Here is a 25,605-nt window from a genome sequence, read left to right as displayed (position 1 = left end):
AGCCTCCAAGCCCCGCCCCACTCTCTACGTCTTGCGCGGCCTTCGGGAGAATAGACCAATCCGATCTTCTTTCCCCCTCCATCTCAATATTAGCCCCGCCTCTTCCTCTACTGTGGAGTTTCTATCTCTATAATTCAAGAGGGAAGCCCGGTATATTTTGAGCATGTTTCCTTCCTGGAATAAGCATCCTGTGTCTCGAATTACAAAACCCAAGATTTTCACTCATGAAATCTAGTCCGTTCCAAAGAAAAAAGGAATAAGTGATAAAGGCGACGACGTGTCTGACGTCCGAAACAATTCTTTACTTTCTATCTCTATCAGCCACGTAAATACCGCCTCTCCCGGGGACGGGATCCAATCAGACCTCTGGTGCCCGAGTTGCTTCCGGCGGATGTGAGTAGTACTTAAGAGAATAATCTGACGTGGGTAAGGAAGTCGGGCTGGTTTCCCGGCGTCTTCGGTCCCGTCTTCCCCCGGTTTCCCCCCTTCCCCCCCGGCCATGCTCGACTTTTTCACCATCTTCAGCAAGGGGGGGCTCGTCCTCTGGTGCTTCCAAGGCGTGCGCGGCCCCGCGGCGGCCTGCACTGCGCCCGTGAACGCGCTCATCCGCTCTGTCCTCCTCCAGGTAAGAGCCAATACCTCCCCCCCGGGCCACGTATGCACGCGTGGTCTTCGCGGGGTGAGGGGGTTTGCATATATCGTCCACGCGGGGTGACGTCGTGGGGGGTGGGATGGGGGAGCCCCAGAGGATCTGGGCGGATTTCACGAAGGTTTGTTAATCCTGTGATGGGAGACCACCAGGAGATCACAGGGAGAATTTAGAAGTGGGCAGCAGCCAAATGCTTTCATGCTGCTGCCGAGAGAGAATGAAATCAAGGAGTCGCCCGGGTCTGAGGTAGATTAAAGGCAACGTTTACTTTTTATTTGATTATTAAGCTCCTTTTTTTGGACCTTCTGTCTCCCACATTGCCTTCAACCCTCCACTTCCCAGAGTTTCCATCTGTTTGACCTTTTAGAAGCCTACAGCTGCTTGATGCTAGGATGTAGTTGAAATAACAGGGTTAATTCATGCCTTCTGTATAATGATATAGTTATATAAGTTATACATACTTATACTTAATGTAATTATACGTTTTCCATGCTGCTGTTGTAACATTACACCTTGTATGCCTAATACAATGGTGCCTGAGTAATAGTTAAGAACTAGGCCTGAGTAAACTGGCTCTTCCCATTAATTTGCATGGCTATCAATCAATATTTTGAGCAGGCCAGTTCTTGCAGCCTCTTGTAATTGGGGCATTTTGATGCCAATTAATACTTTATTTCAGTCAGATTATTTGAGCCAGATTCCTTCTTTTAATATATTCCTGCATACAAAGCCTGTTTTGTGAGTAAGATGCTCAAAAAAAATATCTCCGCTCCCTTTCACAATCAGTATTTGGAGTACCAGATGGTTCTGAAGTCTTCAGGACTTGTTTGGCATTATTATCCCCTTATATCTGAAAGCTTTCCTTTAACTGATGGTTTCAAAATCTATCTGATGAGTCAGATTGTATCATGTGTTCCATGGGACTGAAGCTATCTGCTTTCCCAGGTCCCTTTTGGTAGCAGGCACTTAGCAATTTCCAGTTGGTCTTTTTCAACTTTGCCTTTGCTTGTTAAGAAGGCATGATATTAATGAATTGGTATATAGTACTCAAGCATCTCATGCTAGTCCAAGATAAGTTACCATATTTTTCAGAGTATAAGATGCATCGGAGTATAAGATGCACCAAGGTTTTGAAGAGGCAATTTTAAAAAAAAGAGTAGGTAGGAAGAGAGAGAGAGAAATACGGTAGGTAGGTAGGGGGAGAGAGTAGGTAGATAGGTAGGTAGGTAGGTAGGTAGGTAGATAAAGGGATAGAGAGAGAGAGAGAGTAGGTAGGTAGGTAGAGGGATAAAGAGAGAAATAGAAAGAGAAGTACAGTATATAGGTAGGGAGAGGGAGAGAGTAGTTAGGTAGATAAAAGGAGAGAAAAAGAGAGAAATACGGTAGGGAGAGAGTGTGTAGGTAGGTGGGTAGAGGGATAGAGAGAAATAGAGAAATACAGTAGATAGGTAGGGAGAGGGAGAGAGTAGATAGATAAAGGGATAGAGAGAAATAGAGAGAGAAATACAGTAGGTAGGGGGAGAGAGTGTGTCTAGGTAGGTAGGTAGGCAGAGGGATAGAGAGAGAGAAATAGAGATAGAGAGAAATACAGTAGATAGGTAGGTGTTTCTGCTGGCATAGCAATTGATCAATGTAATTCTCATCAGTTAGAGCTTTCCAAAATTCTGCAAACCTCCCCAAAACAGTCCATTTTTCACAAAAACGGGCCCTTATCTTTAAAAAAAAAAGAGGCATGAATAGCTTTGGGGGGGCGGCTTGCAGAGTGCTCCTGCAAGTGGTACTCAGGTGCCACTTTCTATGCCATGTCTTCTTAAAGAGTTGACAAGAAAAGTAACAATAAAATACATTATAACAATGTAAAATTGTATTCACTAAGAGGTAATTTTCCAACATTCATATTCATGAGTTTTTAACAGGACCGCATACATTAAGTAGATCCTAGATCTCAAGGTGGAGAGCCTGAATCAGTGGAGCACAGGCCCCACAGCTGAAAAGGACCGTCTGGAAATGGCTGTGAGATGCCTTTCATTGGTTCTCCGCACAGATAGTGCCACCAGAAGCCATATAGCAAGAAATGCTCAAACGAGAACATTCTGTACTTCACCGTATTCATCTGACTTTTATAAAAGAAATATTAATTTTAAGAAATCAGCTATTATGCAAGTTGTAATCGGGCTAATTAGTAAGATTTACTGAGAACAACATAAATTGGTTTCAACTAGATTCCACAGGTTCCACCTAGGATCACAGATAGGTCCCATTGAGCTGAATTCCCTTTTGGTAATTAGCATTGTGTTTGCTCTCCATTTTCTATTTTGTATTTTTTTTTACACATTGTCTAAGTTTTAGATAAATCGGGTCTTTTTACTGTTTGTTTTTCCATCATATGTTGGCCACAGAGACATCGAGTTGGGCAGCCTTATAAATCCAGTAAATGAATAACTGCTGGGACACATGCAGGGCTGCTCAACTAGCACTACAAAAGCTTTAAAACCTTCCCATGGTCCTCATATTGTTGAATGAATTGCGGTATACTTTTAGTGGGGACCGGTTGAATCTCTCGAAAGCTAAGGTCTTTTTTTTGGGGGGGGGGGGGAGGAACAGTGTGCTTATTCAACCACTTGCGCATTGGAGATTGCCTCTCTCACATTGGTCTCCACTCTAGTCCCCACTGCCAAGAATAATTGCAGAAGCTGCGTTTGACATGTGGCTCTTGTGTTTCATTATGTTAATTCTCTTCTTTTCAGGAGCGAGGTGGCAGCAACTCTTTCAACCATGAAGCCCTTACTCTTAAATATAAGCTGGACAATCAATTTGAGCTTGTATTTGTGGTGCGTATGCAGTTTGGTGCTGGAAAAAAAAAGGCGTCAAAAGCAAATGAATACTAAACTGAAATTAAAAAGTTTCATTATTGGCTAATTCTCGAGAGGTAGAACAGGTGAAAAATACGTGGCCTTTTACAAGTGACTGAATTACAACTCCTTGCAGTGTAGTTAGTGATGAAGAACATTATGAGTCACAGTTCAGCAACATACTCTTCCTTCCCAATGTTGTAATCCTATTGGGTTGAGGTACACAAGTCACACCATTGTCATGGAATGTTTAATCCTGCTTTGTCTGATAAGCTATGGTTGGCGGGAACCACAAGATGTGACGCCAGAACCTAATGCATCTCATGCTTTATGGAGTCTGTAAGCCTAGGGTGTCAGTGGTAGCAGTGACTTATAAATGTTCTTTTCTGTTTGAATCATTCGTCTGTTTAGAAAGCACATTAAGAAATCTAGCCTTTTTTTGAGTGTCTTTCTGCTCGTGTGAAAAGAAGCATAGAATGGAGGCAACTGATTCATATTGTGGGCTATTAAGGCAGAGAACTTTGCATATATATTTAAATATGAGCCCTCTTAATTACGTACCTTTTTTCTTACCACACGGCTTCTCTTTTGCAGGTTGGATTTCAGAAAATCTTGACTTTAACCTATGTGGATAAGTTGATAGATGATGTCCATAAGGAGTTCAGAGATAAATATCGAAACGAGTTTCAACAGAAGGGTACCCTTGGGATCCTTAATGGCACCTTTGATTTTAAGGAGGACTTTTTACGTCTCCAACGGTAACAGAATCATCACTCATGTCCTCCTGGGGTTGACTTATCCCAGTTTCTTTATCTTTTGCAGCTAAAAGACTGCAGTGGGAATAACTGAGAGCTGGGCAAAATGAAAGGCTGTGGGTGGTCCTTATGTTCAGTTGTTCAGTTCAGTTGTTGTGCCCTTTGCTAAAGTGTACTTTAGGAATTTTAAAGTTTTTGCTTTGTCTTGGCTACCAAATTAAATTAGTGTTCAAAAAACCACCCATTCCAATACTGCAGAGTTCTTCCCAGCTATAGGCTAGCATGTTAACTGTACCCAGACTTAGGACTGGTGATATTGAGATAGGTAGCTTCATGTTCATCAGTTTCTTAGATTCCTGGCCACTGAGAGTGCTGGGAAGTAGGACTTGATCCAGAATAATAGAAGGAGTAAGAGCCGTGGTGGCGCAATGGTTAGAATGCACTATTGCAGGATAACTCTGTCCATAGCCAGGAGTTCAATCATGACCAGTTCAAGGTAGACTCAGCCTTCTACTCTTCCAAGGTTGGTAAAATGAGGACTTAGATTGTTGGGGGTAATAGGCTGACTATGTAAACTGCTTAGAGAGGACTGTAGATCATAGCCAGGGTTCACATCTGCCCTTAGTGTAATCTCGACACCAGAGGCACTGTACATACCTCCTCTAAAAATCGAAGCACCAAAATGACAATGGGAACAATACAATAAAGCTTTAGGAAATGCAGTTTATTGTAATAGTGCACAACCAATGCCTTTCTTCTTCATGCCCCTGGACTCTTGTCAGAACTTTCCCAAGGGAGGTTGACCTCACAGGCTGGGGAATCCCGGCTTAAGGAATATAATCTTGCTAGGAGATGTTTTCTACTGACTAACAGAAATAGAACTGACACAGAATGTTATGCAAACATCTTGACAAACCTTGAACTTTCCTTACTCTCTCCCTGCACAAAAGGGGAAAGGAATTTGAAATATCTGTTTGTGATAACAAACTTATCCTATAAAAGTATGGCTGTATGCAATGTGTGCAATCCATACTTAGAAGCTAGGTGATTACGCCAAGATAAGATCAGTTAATAGCCTCCTGTGCTAAGAATAATTCAGAAGGGCCCTATTTTTAGGATCAACCGGGAAATTGATTTATAATACAATCATTCTTTAGGAAATATTGTGAAGGGTATATTCACAGACACATTTGATGAGCAAGATTCTGGGAGAAGATATAATCACTGCAAATAACATTGAAAAATAGCTACACAGATCAAAATCATGCCTTGAAGTTCCCCACAGGAGAAAAGAAGGAATGGAGGGAAGCAGATTCTGTGCATTAAGCTTGTGGCGGTTTTTTCATGGCATTCCTAATATTACATGATTTTTTTCCTCTCCCCCATCAGGGAAGCAGAGGAGAGCAGTAAAATCCGAGCTCCCACTGCCATGAAGAGTTTTGAACAATCAGCAAAGTCCCAAAAAACCGTGAAGTCTATGATAGAAACTCGGGGAGAGAAACCAAAAGAAAAAACTAAGAATAAGAAAAACAAAGGTTCCAAAAAAGAAGGTGAGTTGGCATTGGAGTGAGCAATTACTCATAACCCCGAAGAACAATGGGATTCATATTTGTGGTACCTTGTAAGTTGAAGGTACGTTCAGCTGTAAAACTTGCTTTCTGCCCATTCCTGCTTCACAACCTTGTATGGGACAGTGACAATTTTGTTATTTCAGCTCAAGGAAATGAAATGGCTGCAGCTCCCAAAACTGCTCCTGCCATTAAGCTGGACCCTCCTCTTGAAACTGGGGAGAAGGAAGAACTGAGTAAGGATGAAATTCTGAGGAAGAACCGGGAAGAATTCTTCAAGAAACGGCTGAAGGGTGGAGAGAAGTCCAAGTAAGCGAGGCCAATAACTGGACGAGTTGGATGTCTCTCTATTTCTTCATCCAACAGAACCTAACTTGGATGGCTGTATCTGTGCAAACATGAAATGTTTCATTTCAGAGACACTTCAAGTGAAGGGCCTCTTTGATGTTTTTTTTGCAAAGCAGGCATAAGTGAAGTGAAACAAGAAGTGAAGTGGCTGTGGTGCTTCACTTTGTCCAGCTGCCACACTCTAAAACTCCATTAACTGGAAGCTGCTTCTGGGCAGGCACAAAACATGGACAAAAACCTCTTTCAGTGAGGAATTGCCAGAAGTAGTTTTGTAGTAATACAAACTGCCTCAGCAAGACCAACTATTTTAACAAGATGAGAGATATTAAGTAGATGAGAAGTATAATATAGAACACAGCTTGCTCAGTGTAGCAGATTACAGGTGCCATGTTCTCAAGCAGCATTGCCAAAATCTCACAAAACATTGAAATCTCACTGGTTCTGAGCAGTTTATTATTTCATTAGATGGAACTGGGGGAAATTTGTATTTCTAATCCCTTATCTCTGTGGTCCAACCGAGTTGCATGTACTGTCATTTGGAGCAGGAATTCTGCTTAGCTCAGTACAAAGAACTAACGGATTTTCCTTTTTGCCTTCCTTAGCAAGTCTCCAAAGCCGGATGCTCAGAAGGACAAGGGGAAGAAGCCCCGTGTGTGGGATACAGGGAACTCTAATGCCAAAGTACTTGATTATAGTAACTCTACTACTAATGGAAATACAGACGCTTGTCCCATGGAGAATTATGATGCAGAAATGGTAAGACCTCCACTTTCCTGTCCTTCTGGTGGGTTTGTCTGGGGCCTCGACCGGGATTCTGCTTAGCTAAAGTGGTTTTTCTTGCACTGAAATCTTCAGCACAGATTATCAGGGCTTCTATATTATGAGACATTAGTACAGATGTTGCCATTAAAGCAAGTATATTGTTCTAATCAATCGCTGGGCCACATTTGCAAAAGTAAAAGGTTAACTGAATTGCGGTTTAACCACTGTTTAATTAAGCCGCAATAAGCGATGTTTGCTCATGGGCTTAAGACACACTGTTTCCGATTCAGCTGCTGGTAGATGGAAGTCGTGAGCCTGGCCGTCTTCTTGATCTTGAGTATGATAGTGAAGAGGATCCTGGAGAAGAGGACAAAGTGGTTCCAAACTCTTCAAACATAAGGTAAAACCCCTGGTAGTAGTAACTTGCAGGTGTGGATGCCATTGTGGAGTTTCCTTGGTTTTATGGATTGTAACTTTTAATGCGTTTATGGCTTAGAGCAGCGTTTCCCAATCTTGGCAATTTTCAGGTATATGGACTTCAACTCCCAGAATTCTACAGCCAGCATCATCATTTCTGTGAATTCTGGGAGTTGAAGTCCACTCATCTTCATACCAAGATTGGGAAATGCTAGTAATGTGTGAACCCAGTCTCTGGTTGCCATTGTCCTGCTTCAGACAGAATCCCTCGGGTGTTGGAACAAGAAGTAACTGCCATAAAGAACAGCTGCAGGGCATGATAGGCCTCTGAAATTATGTCTATTTTGATATGGAAAAGAGCGAGCCAGAAGTAAAATAGACAGTCAGCATATTCATGATACGTCTTAATTCCCAATCTTCGTCTCCCTTACTAATACTTATGTCTATGCCTTTTCCCATCTTGTAGCATAATTCTCTCTTCAATAAAACAAAAATAAAATGCTAGTCACATAATACTTAGTATGTAAATGGTTTTGCCTGCACATATATAAGCACTTTCCCAATTCTGTGACTTTGTTGTCATGATTTGGGAACATATTTCAAGAAACCAGTGTCGGTTTGGAGGTAGCTTGCAAAAGGGTGAGCTGATGTTCTTCAGATATTCTTCTTTACAACTGTCATAAACCACTGGTCACATTGACCAGGGCTTATGTTTAACTGAAGCTCAAAACAAGATCATATCATATTAAATGCCTATGAAGTTTCTCAGTCATCCAGGTCATGGTTGTCCCAAAGGTGCTTTAGTCTACTTGCCTCTTGAAAAAGCACCTTTGGGACAAGATCATATCACTATTTTCCGGAAGAGGAGGAACTTGAGGAAACTCCTTTATTTAATTTGCTTTTCCCACTATGTTAACCTCTCCTTTCTGTTTCAGCAAGAAGAAAAGTGGTCTTGGAGGCATGTTTGGGATGCTGAAAGGACTTGTGGGTTCTAAAAGCTTGTCAAGAGAGGATATGGAGCCTGTGCTGGAGAAGATGAAAGATCATTTGATCGGTAAGACTGAATTCCCATGGCCAGAGGCCAATTTTGGACTTCACACAGTGATGCCACATCAAGACACTCTACTGATTCCTCCAGCAGAGTCAGAAAAGCTGGCCATGTTGTTAGTTGGGACTTGGAAATGATAGGTTTCTTTCTTGAAGGCTAAATGAAAGAAAGGTAGAGCAGGGAAAGAGGGTTTCAAAATTCGCAGTCCCCAAATTTCTTACAAAATGCATTTCGTATCATATCTTTTATTCCTTCTTGATTCTATTTTTGGAACAAAGTCTCCTTGGTTTAAAACCAAGTCAACACGCCAAATGCCTTTGACTTCCCTTGCATTCGGAGTTGATCCTCCAGTTAAGATCCAGTCTTCTAATCTAGGAATATTGGAGATTAAACAAAGGCTATCCAGGTCTTTGTCTAGATCTGTATACTGTGACATCATCTGTTGGTTTTTTTAGAGTTATATAGAGGCTGTGGGGATATGTAGAAGCCGTGTGTCTTGAAACGTCAGTCGGGTTTAGGAGGATTTGAATTTATAGCAGAATGGAGCAGCCCGCAAATCCCCTTTCCACAGCCCTTATAGTTTTGATGTTAAGATGTCCTTTTGTCTTTCTTGAATAAATGAAAACTGGAGGGAAATCTTTTTTCATAAGATTATTAGTGACTTCTGCACTTCCTTTCCTCCCTCATATTCACAGCTTAATTCCATCTTTGAAGTAGTGCTAGTTGGCCAGGGCTTCCTATTCCCCAAAGCGACTTCCTCGCTACAGAAGAAGCTGAAGGGCTCAGCTGAGAGGTGCCAGCTTCAAATCTAGAATGACTGTAGGTGGCACCGTCTTACCTTAGTTGTTACAAGGCTCAGGTGCCTTACAATTCAAACTAGAAACATTACATTCTTAACTAACAATGTGCCTTTTCTTTTCCCAAAGCGAAGAATGTTGCTGCTGAAATTGCAGTCCAGTTGTGTGAATCTGTTGCAAAGAAACTGGAAGGCAAAGTGATGGGTACCTTCACTAGTAAGTGTTTCTAACTTTCTGGTAGCTTTCCTCCGACTATCTCATCTGTTGGGATCATCCTCGGATACAGAACCAAATACACTCATTCATTGTGGAATCCATCTATCGAAGTAGCCCAAGTTGGTTTTTCTGGATTCAATTGTTCACATTCTTCCATCAGAAAAGACGGCATGCATCCCAGTAGAGCTTATAGCACTCCATTTGCCCAACCAACATTTTATTTGCCTAACTAATTGTCCTCAAATCCCTGGGCCGCGGCCAAAAACCCATAGCCCGTTCAGAACCAAGCTCCACTTGTACAAGCTGCACACTATTCCATGCACACCTGCCTCTCACATGGAACCAGCCCCTCTCCCCCATTCCCCCCACTGGGCTGCCAAGACAGAAAGGTTGGGAACCGCTGCAAGAGAGAATACTGCAAGTGTACCAGTCTGTAGTGACTTCTTTTGCTCTATTTCATTCCCACCTAGAAAGAGATTGCGTTAAGTCCAAAGCATCATCGGCCAAAAGAATATCTCATCAAATCTTTTCGGTATGTTTTGATGAGGGTGGAAGGAGATACCTGCACAGAAACATTACCCATATGGCATACTTAAGAGAGTAACTAGGCTGTAGTTCAGTTTGCTGTTATCCTTGATTAATCTTGTCCCAGACTATCTGTTCTTCAAGGGGTATGGGAGATTCCTATGAAAGTGCACCATATGGAGGAAATATATTGCTCGTTTTCAATTTTCCAGCGGTGACCTCAACTGTGAAGCAAGCCCTTCAAGAATCTCTGGTGCAGATCCTCCAACCTCAGCGCCGGGTGGACGTCTTGCGTGATGTGATGGATGCCAAGGTTCACCGCCGACCTTACGTTATCACTTTTTGTGGTGTCAATGGAGTTGGGAAGTCAACCAACTTGGCCAAGGTATCGTAGAGGCTTACCTTTGTTGTGTTTGTAAGCACTTCTTGCTGAAGGTCTTCTGCTATAAAGCACGGTGTAAAATGTTGCTCATTTTCTTGATCCCTACCTACTTCAGAGGAAAATATAAGAGCCGAGGTGGCGCAGTGGTTAAATGCAGCACTGCAGGCTACTTCAGCTGACTGCAGTTCTGCAGTTCGGCTGTTCAAATCTCACTGGCTCAGGGTTGACTCAGCCTTCCATCCTTCCGAGGTGGGTAAAATGAGGACCCGGATTGTTGTTGGGGGCGATACGCTGACTCTGTAAAACGCTTAGAGAGGGATGAAAGCCCTATGAAGCGGTATATAAGTCTAACTGCTATTGCTATTGTTATAAAATGCAGGAAAGATGATTCTCCTGTCCTTAAAGATAATATATTCATTTATTAATACATCGGATTCTGTGCTCGGAAGACTTAGCAAGCTCATGTTCTTCTGCCCGCCCTCCAGATTTCTTTCTGGCTGATTGAAAACGGGTATAGTGTCCTCATTGCTGCCTGTGATACCTTCCGTGCTGGAGCTGTGGAGCAACTACGTACTCATACTCGCCGCCTGAATACTCTGCATCCACCAGAAAGCCACAATGGTCGCACCATGGTGCAGCTTTATGAGAAGGGATATGGGAAGGATGCAGCCGGCATTGCCATGGAGGCAATTTTATATGGTAAGGCCTATCCGGTAAGGTCCGCGGATTACATTTCTGGCCCCACCCAATCATATTGGTGCTCGAAATGTCTTCTTTCTTCTCCTGCCTTTGCTCTCCACCCCTGAGGGTGCTACAGAATCCAAACCATTCTGACCCAGCCTTATTCCTTTTACCAAGGACACACCGTTTCACCCATCTTTCTTCCTTGCCAGCACGCAACCAAGGTTTTGATGTAGTTTTGGTGGACACAGCAGGCCGGATGCAAGACAATGCTCCCTTGATGACAGCTCTGGCTAAGCTCATTGCAGTTAACACCCCAGATCTTGTTCTGTTTGTGGGTGAAGCTCTGGTGGGAAACGAGGCTGTGGATCAGCTGGTGAGTGTTTTCGTCCTTTGTGGAGGATGGCTTGAGCCATCGTAGTTTGGGTTCACATTACAGTGTCAAAGCTAACTATAATATCCAAGCCATAAACCAGAGATGAGCCACTTGCAAATGTTTAAATCCCGGGTGATCTTGGAAATCATTGAGGATTGTACCTCTTGCATCATTTTGCAACCTTCTGGACAGTGGTTTTTTTAAACCAAAGGAGCCCTTGAGTGAGACATCATTCACTTACTTTACCTTAACTGCCAAAAAAGGAGGGAAGGAGATACTGACAATGGATTTGAGCCTCACATTAAGCTACAAACCCAGGCATCTAACCCACCTCTCCTTTGAATGGTTATCATACAGTGTGTTACATTCAGGAATTAGGCTGTAGGTCACTTGTGTGGAACTCTGAAGGTTTTACCACACATAATGTGAACAAAAGACAAAAGTGTATTTATTTGCAGATTTTTCCAAACCCCGTTTCCTTTTTTTCCTTCCACCACTCCTTCAGGTCAAATTTAACAAAGCTCTTGCGGATTACTCCATCGCTCAATCCCCACGTCTCATTGATGGAATTGTTCTCACCAAGTTTGACACCATTGATGACAAGGTAAATGTGGGGTCATTTGAACTCCTTGCTTGAGACAGGCAGAACCTTTGACGTGTTTTGACTGGGGCTGGGGGGTGTCTTAGACCAGCTTGGCAGCCTCTAGGCAATTTTTGTGGAAGGCTCAAGAATTAAAGAAGCTCCAACTTTTGCTTGCCACTGCTTCCCCAAACAGAATAAAAGGGCTGCTGCATTTATGGCTGGGGAAAAAAACCCCATACTGTTCAGTTTGCTTTGTAGATTAATTATGGCAACAAAAGTATTGATCCCTTTGCAATTATACGCATGGGGATATATAAGCCTTATTCGCTTATATATTTGCTTGGCTTAAAAGAGCTTCTAGGTTTATCCTGATTTGCTTGGTCCCCTGAAGGTCTGTAACAGTTGTCCTTTTTTCCCCCAGGTTGGAGCTGCAATCTCCATGACATACATCACTAGCAAACCAATTGTTTTTGTGGGAACTGGACAGACCTACTGTGACCTACGTAGCCTTAATGCCAAGGCTGTAGTTGCTGCTCTTATGAAGGCCTAAGCATCCATTGTTGCACCAAATTCCTGTTTGCCGATGTCTTAGAATGTGCTTTCCGATGTGACTTTTCCTGGAAGCTTGCCCCCCCACCCCACCCCTTCATCCTTTGCTTTCTTTTTTTTTTTTTTTTTTTTTTGGTATAGTGCAAGAGAGAATACAGGAGTGCTAGGGGAAAAACAAAATAAAGCCACTGTCTTCATTTCTTTACATATTGCACACTTTCCACCCTGCAGTGCATGGGGTTCAATTTTAGGGAGAGCTGCCTGTCTTCAGTTGTATTCCACTTATTTAAAATGACTTTGTCCCGCTCTAAAGTTCTTTGAGACAAGTCTTTCTCAAAATGCCTACTCTAGAGTATCTATACTCCATGCTCCCTTGTCCAGTAAAACCCTTTCCCCCCCCTCCTTGCTCCCTTGGTCGTTCTCTCTAGTTTCTCCTGGGTTAGTGGTATCACAACAGTTGAAGAGAATTGTGCTTCAGCCCTTGGGATGACTGACATACCTCAGATTCTGCCTTGGGCCTGAACAGCTGCTCTGGATTACATTTCTGGGGATTAGAAACCAAAGGGGTGACGCCTGGACAAATGGCTCTTCCCTAGCGGTTATATTAGCCATCCCCGATTGTTGTGTAGAGCAGAGATAGGTAGAGGCCGCTGGTGTTGTAGCCTTCATTAGCTGGTTTTGATCACAATTCCCCCAACTGCAGACCAAAAAAGCTCACAGCAGAGAAAGGGTAAATTTGTTCTCGGAGGAGGAAGTATGAATGTGAGGGCTGCCGATTCCTTCTCAAAGTCGTCTCACCAACCCCTTATGCATTAAGTTTGTCTGAATTGTCTATGACGACCCTGTGTGTATCTTTGCACACCATCTTCAAACAACATCAGAGAAGCAGATGGTTGTGTCCCTGAAGATTCTCTAAGGACAGTTCCTTTATCTGGCCCCTTCCCCGGCCAACAGGGTCCTTCCCCTAAAGGGGAAAAATAAGTCTTTGTGTGGATTTTAATTTTGGCAGATGAGCTTCTGGCCTAAGAAGTGGGTTTAAGATTTCTCTCTGCCATAAAGAAGTGGCGCTCTGGAAGTCACTGCCTCTCCTGTCAAGGGGGAGGGATACACAACCAGCCAGCAGGGGCCACTGCATGCTATCCCATCTGCACTGGTTTTTGCTTTCCAAACCAGCCTGTCTGCTTCTTTGTCCCCTTCTTCCACTAGGGATAATCCTGGTGGCTGCCTGCTGCGTTCCTCCCTTTCCTCCTCCTTTCAGAGTGCCTCTTGATCCTGATAATAAAGCGCTATGTTGAATAACACCATTGTCTCTACAAAGACGCCTTGGTAGCTCGGCATTGCAGATGTGCTCTAGTGCAATAAGTTGAATGCTGCCTGCTGAAAATTTATATAAAATTTCTAAAACCTTTTCTTTTTGTCTTCCTGAATTTGAAAAGCTGGCTTCTCTAAAATCATGTGTGATCAACAGGTTTTCTAGGTGTGCAGATTCCTCACTTTCTGTTCTATTCTTGCTAGCCCCATCTGTAGGATTTTAGGAGGGCCTCCAACTTTGCAACAGCAAGACTCATGAAGCTGTTGTTGAGAATGGATACATCCCAACGTTACTTTAACCCTGTAGTTTGATCTGAATAAGCAGGAATAAGGACTACATTCCCTGTCCTACCACTTGCTCACTAGACAGGTAACAAAAATCCAAAAACTATCCAGTTGCTTTGCCACTTCGTCTATTAAAGACCAAATTAACACACAAGCACCAACCCTTCATTTGATTTATTTTTGGCTTAGTGTCATATACAAACTATCAGGTTAGATTGATCAGTAAACAATAGCTTTAAAAGATCACAATTTAGTGATATAAAAAAGGAGACAAAACATAGTTAAATAAGTCTAGCTGAGCTAGCTTCAGACCAGCAGTCATCGAACAGGTAAACCACAAATTAGTCAACTATTATTTTAGTACACTATTGTGCCAACCCAGAATTTGGGTAGCTATGTAAACCATGAGTCAACCAAAAGTACTGTATGCATATTAGGCTGATTATCATCACGATTAGCAGCCATAATTTACACACGGCTCATGTAAATCAGACAGATGAACGTTTTTAAAAATCCCAGGTTCAAATTTATACAAAGTATAAAAGATTTAGAAAATTAGACCTTCACTTTTTTTTTTAAATGTTCATGTGGCTCAGTCTAAATTTTTACAGAATATCAAAGTAGAGGTAATAAACTCAATTTTGACAGGATTTTTTTTTTTTACACAAAACCTAAATAGAAAATGAGATCAGATTGAATAAACGTCTTCATCTCTGGAAAAATCTCTTGGAAGGAGATATAATGGCTTAATCTACTATAGGGTATCCACACTTTAGCAACATTAAGTTGTATGGACTTCAATTCCCAGAATTCCTCAGCCAGCCATGCAGTCATATAACTACAGGATCTGCATGCTACTTGCTCTGGCAACATGCCAAGTGTTCTCAGTTACTCCTAGAGTATCTTCAGTTGTTGTCTGTCCTTACTGATGGGGGAGACATTCTAAGAATATGGAGAATCATATAAAAAAGGCTGGCTGGGAACCACACAAAATGGCGAACAGGATTAACTTCTAGCTCCCAGAAGACTGAAAAGGCACAGGTTCGAGTTTACCACCATATGGCAAACCACCAATTATCTCAACCATACATACTTCTAGTAGAACCCCAGGTTTACGGAGTGGTAACTTAACGGCAGCTTTTGAGAAACTCTCTCTTGTAAGCGGGATGGGTGAGAGGACCAGTCTGTAAATGAAATACAGATCCTCCATGCATCTCAGCAGAAGTGATACCTCTCGTCCCCTAAGGATTCTCAATGCTTAAACAGGCTAGTTATTTTTTCCACAAGGGGATCTTGTAATGAACAGAACTGGGAAAACATCGTGGAATGTACTTCCTGTTCCTCAGCATCAGGGTCTATTAAACGATCAGGAGTGTTTTTCTGTGTTAATTAATCAGGAACAATATCAATGTGTCCTGTAGGTCTCATCCAGTTGGTCCAATCTCTGGCAAATGAATGGACAAACGTTTGGATATTACCCTAGTTACTCTACACACGGGAAACACGCAATCTGTTTCACCTGACCAAACCAGGTTTCAAAGAGTTTACTTAGGCTAAGATGTCCTGTAAAACATGGCAGTTCCCTTTTTAACAAGTATTCCTCCCTAAGAAATAAAAGGGAGTTTTTAAATTGGTTCGGTGGCAATAAGAACCACTGGATTTATTGCTTTTCTTCATTTTTCTCTCTGCTAACACAGAACCATCACACAAAAAATCCATCTTAATCTGGCTTATTGGGAGTTTTGAAGCAGAGAAGCATCTACTTCCGTTCTTCCTAGGGCATCTTCCATCCCCTGTAAGATGCTTTCTGCTATGTTTAGTCCTAAGCCTCTACCACACATTAAAAAAAAACAATTTTAGTGTGAGTGGTAGCTGCTGGTTGGCAAGATTCATCTTCCCAGCTGACTGCAAGGAATTCTGAATATTAAGTAAGTTCTGTACCTTTGTTTTCAATGCGCACAGTATTTGTGCCATTCAGTTGTCCCCCCTGTCGTGAACCTGGGAGGAAGGAAAAAAAAGATACCTTAAAACAGAGTGTAAAGTTGAAGAATGTATGAAAGAAACCCAGAAGCATTTTTAGCACCTAAACTAAATCTCTACTTGGAAAACCTCAGAGTTTAAACTTATAAAAAGTGGATAGGTCCAATACAATCTGAGCCAGATTAAGCTGTGTAAGTAATTTATATTGATTGTTGTAAATTGTAACCTACATTACATTTAAATGTTGTTTAGAACACAGTTAATACTGCATAAATTATCCCCCTCTGTCGCATTAAAAATAACTCAAAGGCAGGGGGGTGGGGCACACCTAAGAACCCAGGACATATACCACCCAGCATCACTCTAAAGTGAGATAGACAGATTTTTAAATTTGATAAATCTATGAAATGAATAAGATCTGTTTTTGGGAGTTCTGGACACACCAATAAACTCATCTGTTAGAAAACAAATTTATTTTTATTTATCATAAAAAAGTGACTCTGGGCAGCACACAAGCGTTGAAAACCCCCAATAAATATAGGAAAATATTCATTATTAAAATAATGGTTTCCTTACCTGCTTGATTCAAGTTGGAGATCTCATTTGTCAGTCTCTCAAAATATTCTGGCAAGTCCGAGTATTCCTCCCCATAGGAGATGACCTTAATCCCTTTGTCAAGCATGTTCTCTCGGAGCTTCTTAAATTCATCCACATCTCCACGACGCACAAGCATAAAATGCTCCAGATCTGACTTGTGTTTCACAGCTTCAAGGAAGAGGGCTTGGAAGGTTGTATCATCCACAGTCCAACCACAGCCTAAGAACAGGAAAGATTTGGCTTCGTACAACTTCTGGATCTCCCGCTTTAAAGGACAAAGCACACAAGCAAATAAAAAGATAAAATGTCTCTATTTTCATAAGAAAGGGAAAAGTTAGGATTACGAAAAGAATAAAAAGCCAACTCCCTCAAATAATTACAGTGAAAGCATCTGCTTAAAGGCTATTGCAAATACCCATACAAACAGTATTATGATTCAATATTAACGAGACAGCACGATGAAAAAACCCTTCTACGAGGTACCGAGAATATTCTAAGGATTAGTTCCCACCTAAAGATGGAGCCATTTCTAAATCTCAACCTGTACCTGTTCTGGAGGAGCTCAGACCAGAGACAAATAGGAAGTGAAGGTCTACAGAGAAAGTTAAGACATGATTATCTTAACCATTCATGTCTTAAGCAAGCCAGGAACAAGTCAGAATCAACCCTGCAGATAAACACAGAAACTGTGACTTGGTTTGACCAATTCTGGTCCCCCCTCCCCCACTTTTTCTAGCCTGTCTGATAATTCAATGGGCAGAAGTTTTTTATTTTGGGGGAAAAAAAAAAGGATTCAAACTGTTGATTCTCTACAGAATGATACGGAATAGGAACTCTGTATGTTTAGGAAACATTTTCAGCCTCGTATGGCAAACTTAGGATGGGCAGAATTGGGGATGAGATGGAGCCCTTAGGAATCTTTATATATTATCTCCTTCTCCCCTTCCAATTTCAAATGTGCCGCTCCAACACTATGGCTATTTCTAAATATTTATAAACTCACACATCAAAAATTGCAAACAATCTTCATTCCAAAGTCAACAACATTTAAAAAGAACCTGCCAGTCTCACCATAACTTCCACGTTGCGTAGGACGTTCTGGTAACCAGCAGGATGAAGCACTATTCCGCTGGGATTTGTGTAGACTCCATGGATATGAAGAACACTCAGCTTCCTCTTCTCCTGTGCCCACTCAAGGACCTATTCAATATAAGCATCTAGGATGAAAATTGCAGTGAAACAACAGCTGGAAGGCTACATCTCCATTCTAGAATCCATAGCAACTTCATGATCACTATTTGTTACTTCGACACTTTAATTCCCTTTCATGTCTCTGTTGCGGTCTCATTCTTGTTCCCAAACTTTGTTTCCAAGATTTCAGAAGTAGAACGGAGACTATAAAATGTGTAATTTCAGGGACGTTATATTTTGATTGCTTTTTGTGTGGTTCGGAACTTCTATTATTGATATAAATATACAACATTTTGTTGTTCAGCTATCAACAGTAGTTTATAGATTCTCTAGAGCAAAGTTTTCATTTGGAATTTCACTATTGGGGGGGAGAACCAAAGCAAGCAATGTGCATTTTGACAGTGTTTGTGTATCAAGCTAAGCCACAAAACGGTTTATTTGCTTTTGGTTTAGTGCAGTTTCCAAATCCTACCACTTTTGGCTTATACTGAACTTTTTCATGGGAGTCTGCTCCACAAGATGTAACTGCTCTTAGGACAAGAAAAGGGACACACTTACCTTTTTCTCATCAGTGAGGTCAAGAGATTCAAGCTGCTTCCCTTGATCAGCTGCATAAATTTCCAGCAAGTTATCGAAGTTGGTGGTCAGAACAAGGGCGCCGTCTTCCATCAGATGAAGAACTGACCTCAGGAGCCGCTTCCCCGTGTCTTCCATCTTGGACTCCAGGTCATCAAAGACCTCATACAAGCAGTCTTTGAAGAAAGAAGAACGGACATTGCTTGTGCGCTGCCAAAGGAAACAAGACACACCAAGATCAGAATCTCATGCCACATGCCCCAAGCAGTGTAGCCTCCCAGATGTGCTGAACTCCAATTCTCATCATCCTAAATGATGTGGTTACTGGAGAGAACACACAAGAAAGGCATCAGATTGGAAAAAGGTGACATGCATCACCAGACTCCATACCTTAACCTGACATAGATTACCATCACCAAATTAATTTGGATGCCCAGCTTCTTCTCTCCACCCAATTTTAGTTCTTTTAAAAGTAAGGTGTGGAGATCTTCTATGGAGGCACATTTTAATGTTACTGATTTAAAGACCACGAGCAGAGGAATGTGTCACAGTGACATTATTAGAGGAAGCACAGCCATAATGCTCAACCTTCTTTGAGGATGGAACTCCAAACAGGATCATTAGCCTTACTGGAAGTAAGTGAGTCAACTCTGCTTCTGGTTTCAACACAAAGCATTTCTGCCAATGATATTCAACTGGACAGCTGGAATTTTGCAGAGCCATCCATCCTTAGTGGGTCATCTGCAGCTCAGCTATTTTAAGCACATCTTTTATTTCAAGCCTGCAAAAGATTCTCTTCTGGGTGCCTCAACTCACAGGGGACAGTTTCTGGATCAGATCATGAGCAACATGGATGAGGTTTTTATTGTCCTCAAGACACTTCTGAAATTTTCTCCTCTCCTCCTCTTCTAGTAGGTCGAAATCAATCGCAGCATCCAGCAGGGCCTGGATTAAGCCCTTCCAAGACTTCAAGGCTGGCACTTGGGGAGCCACTGCTGCACTGATGCCTGTTCCAATCACTAGGACTAGATCCTGGGGCTTTTTGCATTTTAAACTTGGCAGGAGTTTCCTACAAAGAGGACAGAAGGGAAGATATGAGCATAATGATTACATTTCTCTCTTGCCTTTTCTCCTAGGATCCTAAGTACTTGATCCTTTCCATTCATCTTCCTAAGAGTGACATGAAGTAGGTTGTTTTGTGAACTAATGACTGGGAAACAGCCACAATTCTTACAGTTCTATAAAGGATAGCAGAGATAGAACTGTACAGTCTTAACAACTCTGATAGTTATATTTGCAAGGTTAGCTACACTGAACCAAAAGTAGAGGAAAAATAGAAGCTGACCTAAAGAAAGTATTCCCCGTGAGAAATGAAAACGGAAACAGAACTGCCTGCTGGACTGAGGATTTTAAAGTGTAAATTTCAGTCTGGAAAACTGTTCTTTGAAGAATATCTCCCCACACATGCCAAAAAAGTGGCCAAAGTTTATTTTCACTTCCAATTCAGCAACTAGAGATCCCACCACCTACCTAGGCTTCTTTGCAGCTGGCATGCCGTCCTCCAGCAGAATTCCTTTGTGCAGCTTGAGATTCGCATTAGAAGCCATCCAGTTTCTAGGATGAAAGAAGTTTTATATCAGGAAGCTAGGTTCTCCAAGCAAGAGAAGATGCACAAGCTTTTAATATGGACACCGACCAGCATTCCCAAGGTTGTGAACTCAATTTTAAGCCCATTATTTCTAATGACTTCACCTGCTGATCAAGGGCCAAGGTAGCAGTGCTACCTTGTTTTTATGTGACACCAAGAAGTATCTCACAAAAAGGAAGAAGGGCCAAAGAATTTCTTTAAATTAGATCAGATTTATCAAAGGCTGGGCCTCCATACTAGTCAACTATTGTCTGCATTACCAAGAACAATGGATTATGGAAATGTGTAGGTAAAGACATCTAGAGGATGCTAGTGTCAACTCGCAAAAGCATTTCTAGTCTGCTCTCAAGTTGCCATTAGAAGCAAGGGGGGAGCACATAGCAATAGCAGTTAGACTTATATACCGCTTCATAGGGCTTTCAGCCCTCTCTAAGCAGTTTACAGAGTCAGCATATTGCCCCCAACAACAATCCGGGTCCATGCATACCTTCTTCAAATGTTGAATCTCAGATTACCAAAGCTGGATTGTGAGGCGTGTCTCTAAAACCCGCAAGAGTACCTCGTTGGAGAATGTGATTTATGACACAGACTGAAAGGACGGGGGGGAACAGGGTCAAAGGTGGGCCGTAACCTACGTGCAACAGAACAGACTTCATTTGAGTAGATGCCGACATGCTGATCTTAATAAATCATTGGATTCCTTTTGAAACTTGGCTCGAGACTCTTGAATTAATTAGGGAATTAGGGCATCTGACGGAACCTTGACAGCTAGTTCAGTACCTGTTTTAAATTTGAGGAAGATTCCATGGCACATCTGAGAGATTAACAATAGGTGCAGATTAGCTACTGTCAAACCGCAGGCCAAAAACCTGTTCTTTATCTACTGCCTGAGAATGTGTGATTTATTCTTTTACAATTTAAGATGCTGCTGTTAGAGCTTGTTTAAAATAAAGATGTCTTCAGGTTCAACCCAATTCCTGATGACTCACATAGATACATCCATGTAGTTTTCTTGGCTACAATATAATTGTAGTTTGTCATTTTCTTCTTTTGAGATGTTCTTTTGCCAGCCCAGTCCAATTAACAGTTAACTAAAATTTTCAGGTAAGACCCTTATTCATATACTTAGTTAGATATTACCATAGGATAAAATACTCTTTACAAATGTAAAACTGTAATGACACATAACAATAACAGAAGCAGCACACCCAGATCTGCCAGGTACATCTTTTATCTATAGGGGCATTTTTCTCCTGCAGTTTTCCTCTATCTTATCTATAACTCTATTTTACTTTGAGGTCTCACTTTTTCATTCTGAGATAGCCCCCGGCAATTCCACAGACTAATTACTACAGAACACACGGATTCAATCCTTTTATAAGACTGCTAACAAAGGATAAAAATACCAGGTTAAAAAGGAGTTTAGCAAAAAAAAAATGGGAAAGATAAATTTATGTAAAAATCTCTGAAGGCAAGTTGTCCTTTAATTCAGCAAACACTCAACAAACAGCCTAAAACTCTAGAATAAAAACTGGATTAGTTTAGGAACGCCAGAAATAAGGGTTTTATCCCTGTTCTTCAGATATTAAACATCTTGGCAAGAGGTCTTCTCATCAAAAAGTTGTGTAAGTCCTCAGATGTGATTTGAGAAATAGGGTAGTGATTTCTTGTAGATTAAATGTGATTTGCTGTTTAGAGTTTAGGGTTTCACCAGCAACTTTGGCAACATTCTATTCTCCTTCCTCTTTTTGTTTTGAAAACCAAACACAAGTTAAAAGTTGTATTCTATATATGGCATCATCTTGCTAGAAAGAAAAGAATTCCCAGATATCTCATGCTTGCTGGGAAATTTGGAGTGATTGACCAAAACATTTATAGAACACTAATTGGGGAAGGAGATCCGTTTGGTATAAAGGAAAACAACAATGGCAGATCGCTTCTGAAAATCTTGTCAAGAAATCTTCAGGGACCTCTCTAGGCAATTGCCAGAAGTCAAAAATGGTTTGAAGTTAAACACAGAGACACGAAATTGGAAGGTTACCGTGCAGTGTACAGATGGTAGGCTAAATCAAAATGCCTAGTAAACAAGCATACATAGTTTAATCTTCACTGTATGTTGATCTTTAACCATGATTTGTAGATCATAATGCAGAATTTCCAGAAATCATGACTCATACGCAAAAAGTCAAAATATTGATCAATCCCAAGCCACATAATTTGGCAAGCTAAATCTCCAAATGTCTATGGAGATTCTCAGTCATCTAGATCATGTTTGTTTGTTCCAAAGGTGTTTTTTTGAGAGGCACCTGGACTTTCTGGTTTTTGTTTGAAGATGTTTCGCTTCTCATCCACGAAGCTTCTTCAGCTTTGAGGAAGCTTCTTGGATGAGAAGAGAAATGTCTTTAAAGAAAAAACAGAAAGCCCAGTTGCCTCTCAAAAAAACACCTTTGGGACAATATGGCAAACTGGAAAGTTTGATAAAAGAGCAATGAGCAATGTAAAGAAAAGAATGGTGCATCCACCACCTCTTGGCTTTGTGTGTTGGACAAACCGCAACCGCAGTATAAATCAGTTTTACTGTCCTTAAGTTACAGATCAGAGACTAGCCGTAAAGCTAATAATAGAAAGCCTTAATCATCAGAGTGCAAATCACTCTGCACCATATACAGACCATCCCCCAAAGGAGTCACTCTTGAGTCCAGGACAATCTATTCCCACATAAAGGATTTAAATCCAAGGCATTTATAAACCAGCTGAATTCTGAACTCTTACTTCCTGGTTCATACTTTTACCACACCAAATCAACAATATATCCCCCACCCCGCATTTCTGGGAAGTAAATTAGTTGCCAAACATGATCTGCTGAAATGAAAAGCAGGAACAGAAAGAATTTTTGAGATTCAGGAACTATCTAGTTTCGACCCTGATTAATGCTGACAAATAGTGTGCCATTACAAAATTTCCATACTTCCTGATTAAAAAAGAAACCCTCTATCAATTCAGAGAAACCACCTACTTCAAAAAGACAACACACATTCCAACACAGTCCACCCCAAACACACACAAATTGGCAGGGGTTTTATTTTTTATATATATTTTTAACTTCAATATATGACATCTTCTGGATTTTCAAGACCAATAATCAAAACATTGTCTTTTGGAATGTGGCTTAGATCCCTAATCTGCCATTTTCTCCAATGAATCTGTTCTCCCTACTTACATCCCAAGAAAACAGCCACCATGTCTCACTGCAAAGAGAATCAGTCAGATTACACTCCATTCATAGATTGGGCTAAACCAGACAGAGGTATTTTACTGCTCTTAAATCACACCTGGTGGCCTTTTGGCTGCCCTTGTCCGGTCTCTGATATTAGAAATCAAATGTAAATAAGACGCAACATGTATTCGTAGCAGCTAATCAAAACTACGTAATTTACTGGGTGTTTTTATATTTATTTATTTATATTTATATTTTTATAAATGTAATATAAATAAATATGTTCACAGTTTTTATTAGCTTATAATACAAAAGAAAACAGTAGGAAAAATCAGGGTCTAGGTTCTCATGCTTCTCCCAATTAATTGCTCGGCCCTGGGCTAAACCATAAAGGGATTCCTTTCTGTTTGGTGTTTGGGTTCCGATTCACTGGAAATCTTCATTAGGGGAGGGGGAAGCCACAATTTATAGCTTAGTCAACTGAATAAGCCTTGGCCAGTCAAAGGGTGCCACCGGGAACCCCCTTTGGAAGTGCTGCAAAGCGGGGGAAATGAAAGGGGGGAGGAATATCAACCTTTCGAGACACACACACACACACACACAACTGCACTGAGGGGAACCTTGGGAGCAGCTCCTCTTTTACACAAACATACTCCAACTGCACACACAGACACACACACACACAACTGCACTGAGGGGAACTCGGGAGCAGCTCCTCTTTTACACAAACTGCACTGAGAGGAACCTTGGGAGCAGCTCCTCTTTTACACAAACACACAACTGTACTGAGGGAAACTCGGGAGCAGCTCCTCCTGCACATACACACACACACACACACACAACTGCACTGAGGGGAACTTTGGGAGCAGCTCCTCTTTTACACTTACACACACACAAACCTGTACTGAGGGTAAACTCGGGAGCAGCTTTTCTTTTACACACACACACACAACTGCAGAGGGAAACTCAGGAGCAGCTCCTCTTTTACACTTACACACACAACCCTGCACTGAGGAGAAACTCGGGAGCAGCTCCCCTTCCAAGCAGGCGGATAGGGCGAGGGCGGCCATTTAGCCACAGCCGGCGACGAGGGTCACAGCAGGCGACGAGGGTCGCGAAACAGCCCCAACCCTCCTGCCCTCGCCGCCACCACCACCACCATCCCCAGCCCGGTCAAAAGTCCCGGCCTCGCGAGCGGAGCCTCCCGCCCAGTCAACGCCGCCGCGAGCAGCGCGAAACCCGCTTACCTCACGGCGGGAAAAGGAGAGCAGCCGGCGCCGGAAGGAGCGGCATCTCCTTCCACACACCCCCACCCCCCGCAACGAGTCTAGATCCTAGAGTGCCTCCCCGCCCCTCCCGCCGCCATGTAGCCTCTTTCCTCGTTTCCATGGATAGCAGTCCATAGTAGAGAGAGGAGAAAGTGGAGTCGGTGATTCCGGGTTTCGTAACAGGGTTTTTTCTCTCCCTCCGTCTCCCTCTTACAATTAAATAGGGAAATCAGAAAGGTTGCTGAGAGATGAGCCTAAACTGGATCCTTTCTTCTGCTAACCTGTAATGTTTAGCATTATAACTATGTTATCTTGTGCGAGTGTCGTGTATATGAGATAAGCCCTTGCAGACCAGTGTTTCTTAACTACAACAACTTGACTTCCAGTTAGATTTCAACTCCCAGAATTCAGTGCTGGCTGGGGAATTCTGGGAGTTGAAGTCCACCCATCTTCAAGTTGCTGAAGTTAAGAAGAACGGTTGTTACACCACGGTTTGCAGCATAGGGTTACATCTGACTCTCAACATTATGCCTTATTTAGATTTTAGTGTAATACATGGTTTGGGGTCTTTTATTCAGGTTTTAGTATGATGCATACATACAGTTTTTTTTAAATTATTATTTTTGTTTTTTAACTTGATCTTATTATCTTCCATTAAACAATGTGTCACCTGGGTACAAATGTCTCTGTACAATTACAATCAAAATCTACAATATTCATTGCATTAATGATAATTCTCTAAGCTTACAATATTAATAATCAGCATAAGTCTATTCATTTGTCCCTCTGAACATATCTTCTAATGAAAACATAATATATTGAATATGGTCACCTTAACAAACATATATAATAATCATCATATTGTTTACATCTCTATTTTAAAGGGTCTTGTAACTGGATAAGACTTGCGTGCTTCAAGTGCCAGAATTTCTGAGCCAACATTTTGGTTGCTAAGCAAGAGCGTTGTTAAGTGAGTTTCACCACATTTTACAAGTTGGCCACACCCACCCAGTCACATGGCTGG

At 41.7% G+C, this 25,605-nt stretch overlaps 2 protein-coding genes across 5 annotated transcripts; one reads left to right on the top strand and one right to left on the bottom strand.

Annotated features, from left to right (window-relative positions):
- Positions 1 to 404: 404 nt before the first annotated feature.
- Positions 405 to 13,916, top strand: SRPRA (SRP receptor subunit alpha). Its single transcript, XM_014066147.2, has 14 exons — positions 405 to 625; positions 3,397 to 3,480; positions 4,096 to 4,259; positions 5,646 to 5,806; positions 5,971 to 6,133; positions 6,775 to 6,928; positions 7,225 to 7,334; positions 8,287 to 8,405; positions 9,326 to 9,412; positions 10,150 to 10,322; positions 10,805 to 11,018; positions 11,213 to 11,376; positions 11,882 to 11,980; positions 12,381 to 13,916. Exons 1-14 carry the CDS (start codon positions 500 to 502, stop codon positions 12,507 to 12,509), a joined length of 1,947 nt encoding a protein of 648 aa, XP_013921622.1. The 5' UTR covers positions 405 to 499; the 3' UTR covers positions 12,510 to 13,916.
- A 347-nt stretch (positions 13,917 to 14,263) lies between these two features.
- On the bottom strand, positions 14,264 to 24,658 carry SIRAL1 (SIR2 antiphage like 1). 4 transcript variants are annotated; one of them, XM_087706335.1, is made up of 8 exons: positions 24,561 to 24,658; positions 19,979 to 20,062; positions 19,265 to 19,517; positions 18,431 to 18,658; positions 17,753 to 17,881; positions 16,661 to 16,946; positions 16,046 to 16,102; positions 14,264 to 15,046 (listed from the first exon to the last, which is right to left on the bottom strand). In XM_087706335.1, the coding sequence occupies exons 2-8, from the start codon at positions 20,053 to 20,055 to the stop codon at positions 15,027 to 15,029; spliced, it is 1,050 nt and encodes a 349-aa protein (XP_087562461.1). In that variant the 5' UTR covers positions 20,056 to 20,062; positions 24,561 to 24,658; the 3' UTR covers positions 14,264 to 15,026. The 4 variants fall into 4 exon arrangements, with proteins under 4 accessions (XP_087562461.1, XP_087562462.1, XP_087562463.1 ...); XM_087706336.1 differs by lacking the exon at positions 24,561 to 24,658 and adding an exon at positions 24,308 to 24,377; XM_087706337.1 differs by having other exon boundaries at positions 14,264 to 16,102.
- Positions 24,659 to 25,605: the final 947 nt, after the last annotated feature.

The sequence above is a fragment of the Thamnophis sirtalis genome, unplaced genomic scaffold (assembly GCF_051295495.1).
Source record: "Thamnophis sirtalis isolate CommonGarterSnake01/CBP01778 unplaced genomic scaffold, rThaSir2_p1.2 scaffold_2, whole genome shotgun sequence".
Classification (NCBI taxonomy): Eukaryota; Metazoa; Chordata; class Lepidosauria; order Squamata; family Natricidae; genus Thamnophis; species Thamnophis sirtalis.
The sequence above is the reverse complement of the archived record's forward strand: the minus strand, read 5'-3'. Positions and strand labels throughout refer to the sequence as shown.

What these genes read in the sequence shown, in the direction of transcription:
- SRPRA (XM_014066147.2), top strand. Translation starts at nt 500, where the DNA reads ATGCTCGACTTTTTCACCATCTTCAGCAAGGGGGGGCTCGTCCTCTGG. An exon ending in TCCGCTCTGTCCTCCTCCAG is followed by an intron (nt 626 to 3,396) that starts GTAAGAGCCAAT and finishes TCTTCTTTTCAG; the next exon opens with GAGCGAGGTGGCAGCAACTC. An exon ending in TTGACACCATTGATGACAAG is followed by an intron (nt 11,981 to 12,380) that starts GTAAATGTGGGG and finishes TTTTTCCCCCAG; the next exon opens with GTTGGAGCTGCAATCTCCAT.
- SIRAL1 (XM_087706335.1), bottom strand. Translation starts at nt 20,055, where the DNA reads ATGGCTTCTAATGCGAATCTCAAGCTGCACAAAGGAATTCTGCTGGAG. An exon ending in CCAGCTGCAAAGAAGCCTAG is followed by an intron (nt 19,518 to 19,978) that starts GTAGGTGGTGGG and finishes TCCTCTTTGTAG; the next exon opens with GAAACTCCTGCCAAGTTTAA. An exon ending in TACGCAACGTGGAAGTTATG is followed by an intron (nt 16,947 to 17,752) that starts GTGAGACTGGCA and finishes TGTCCTTTAAAG; the next exon opens with CGGGAGATCCAGAAGTTGTA.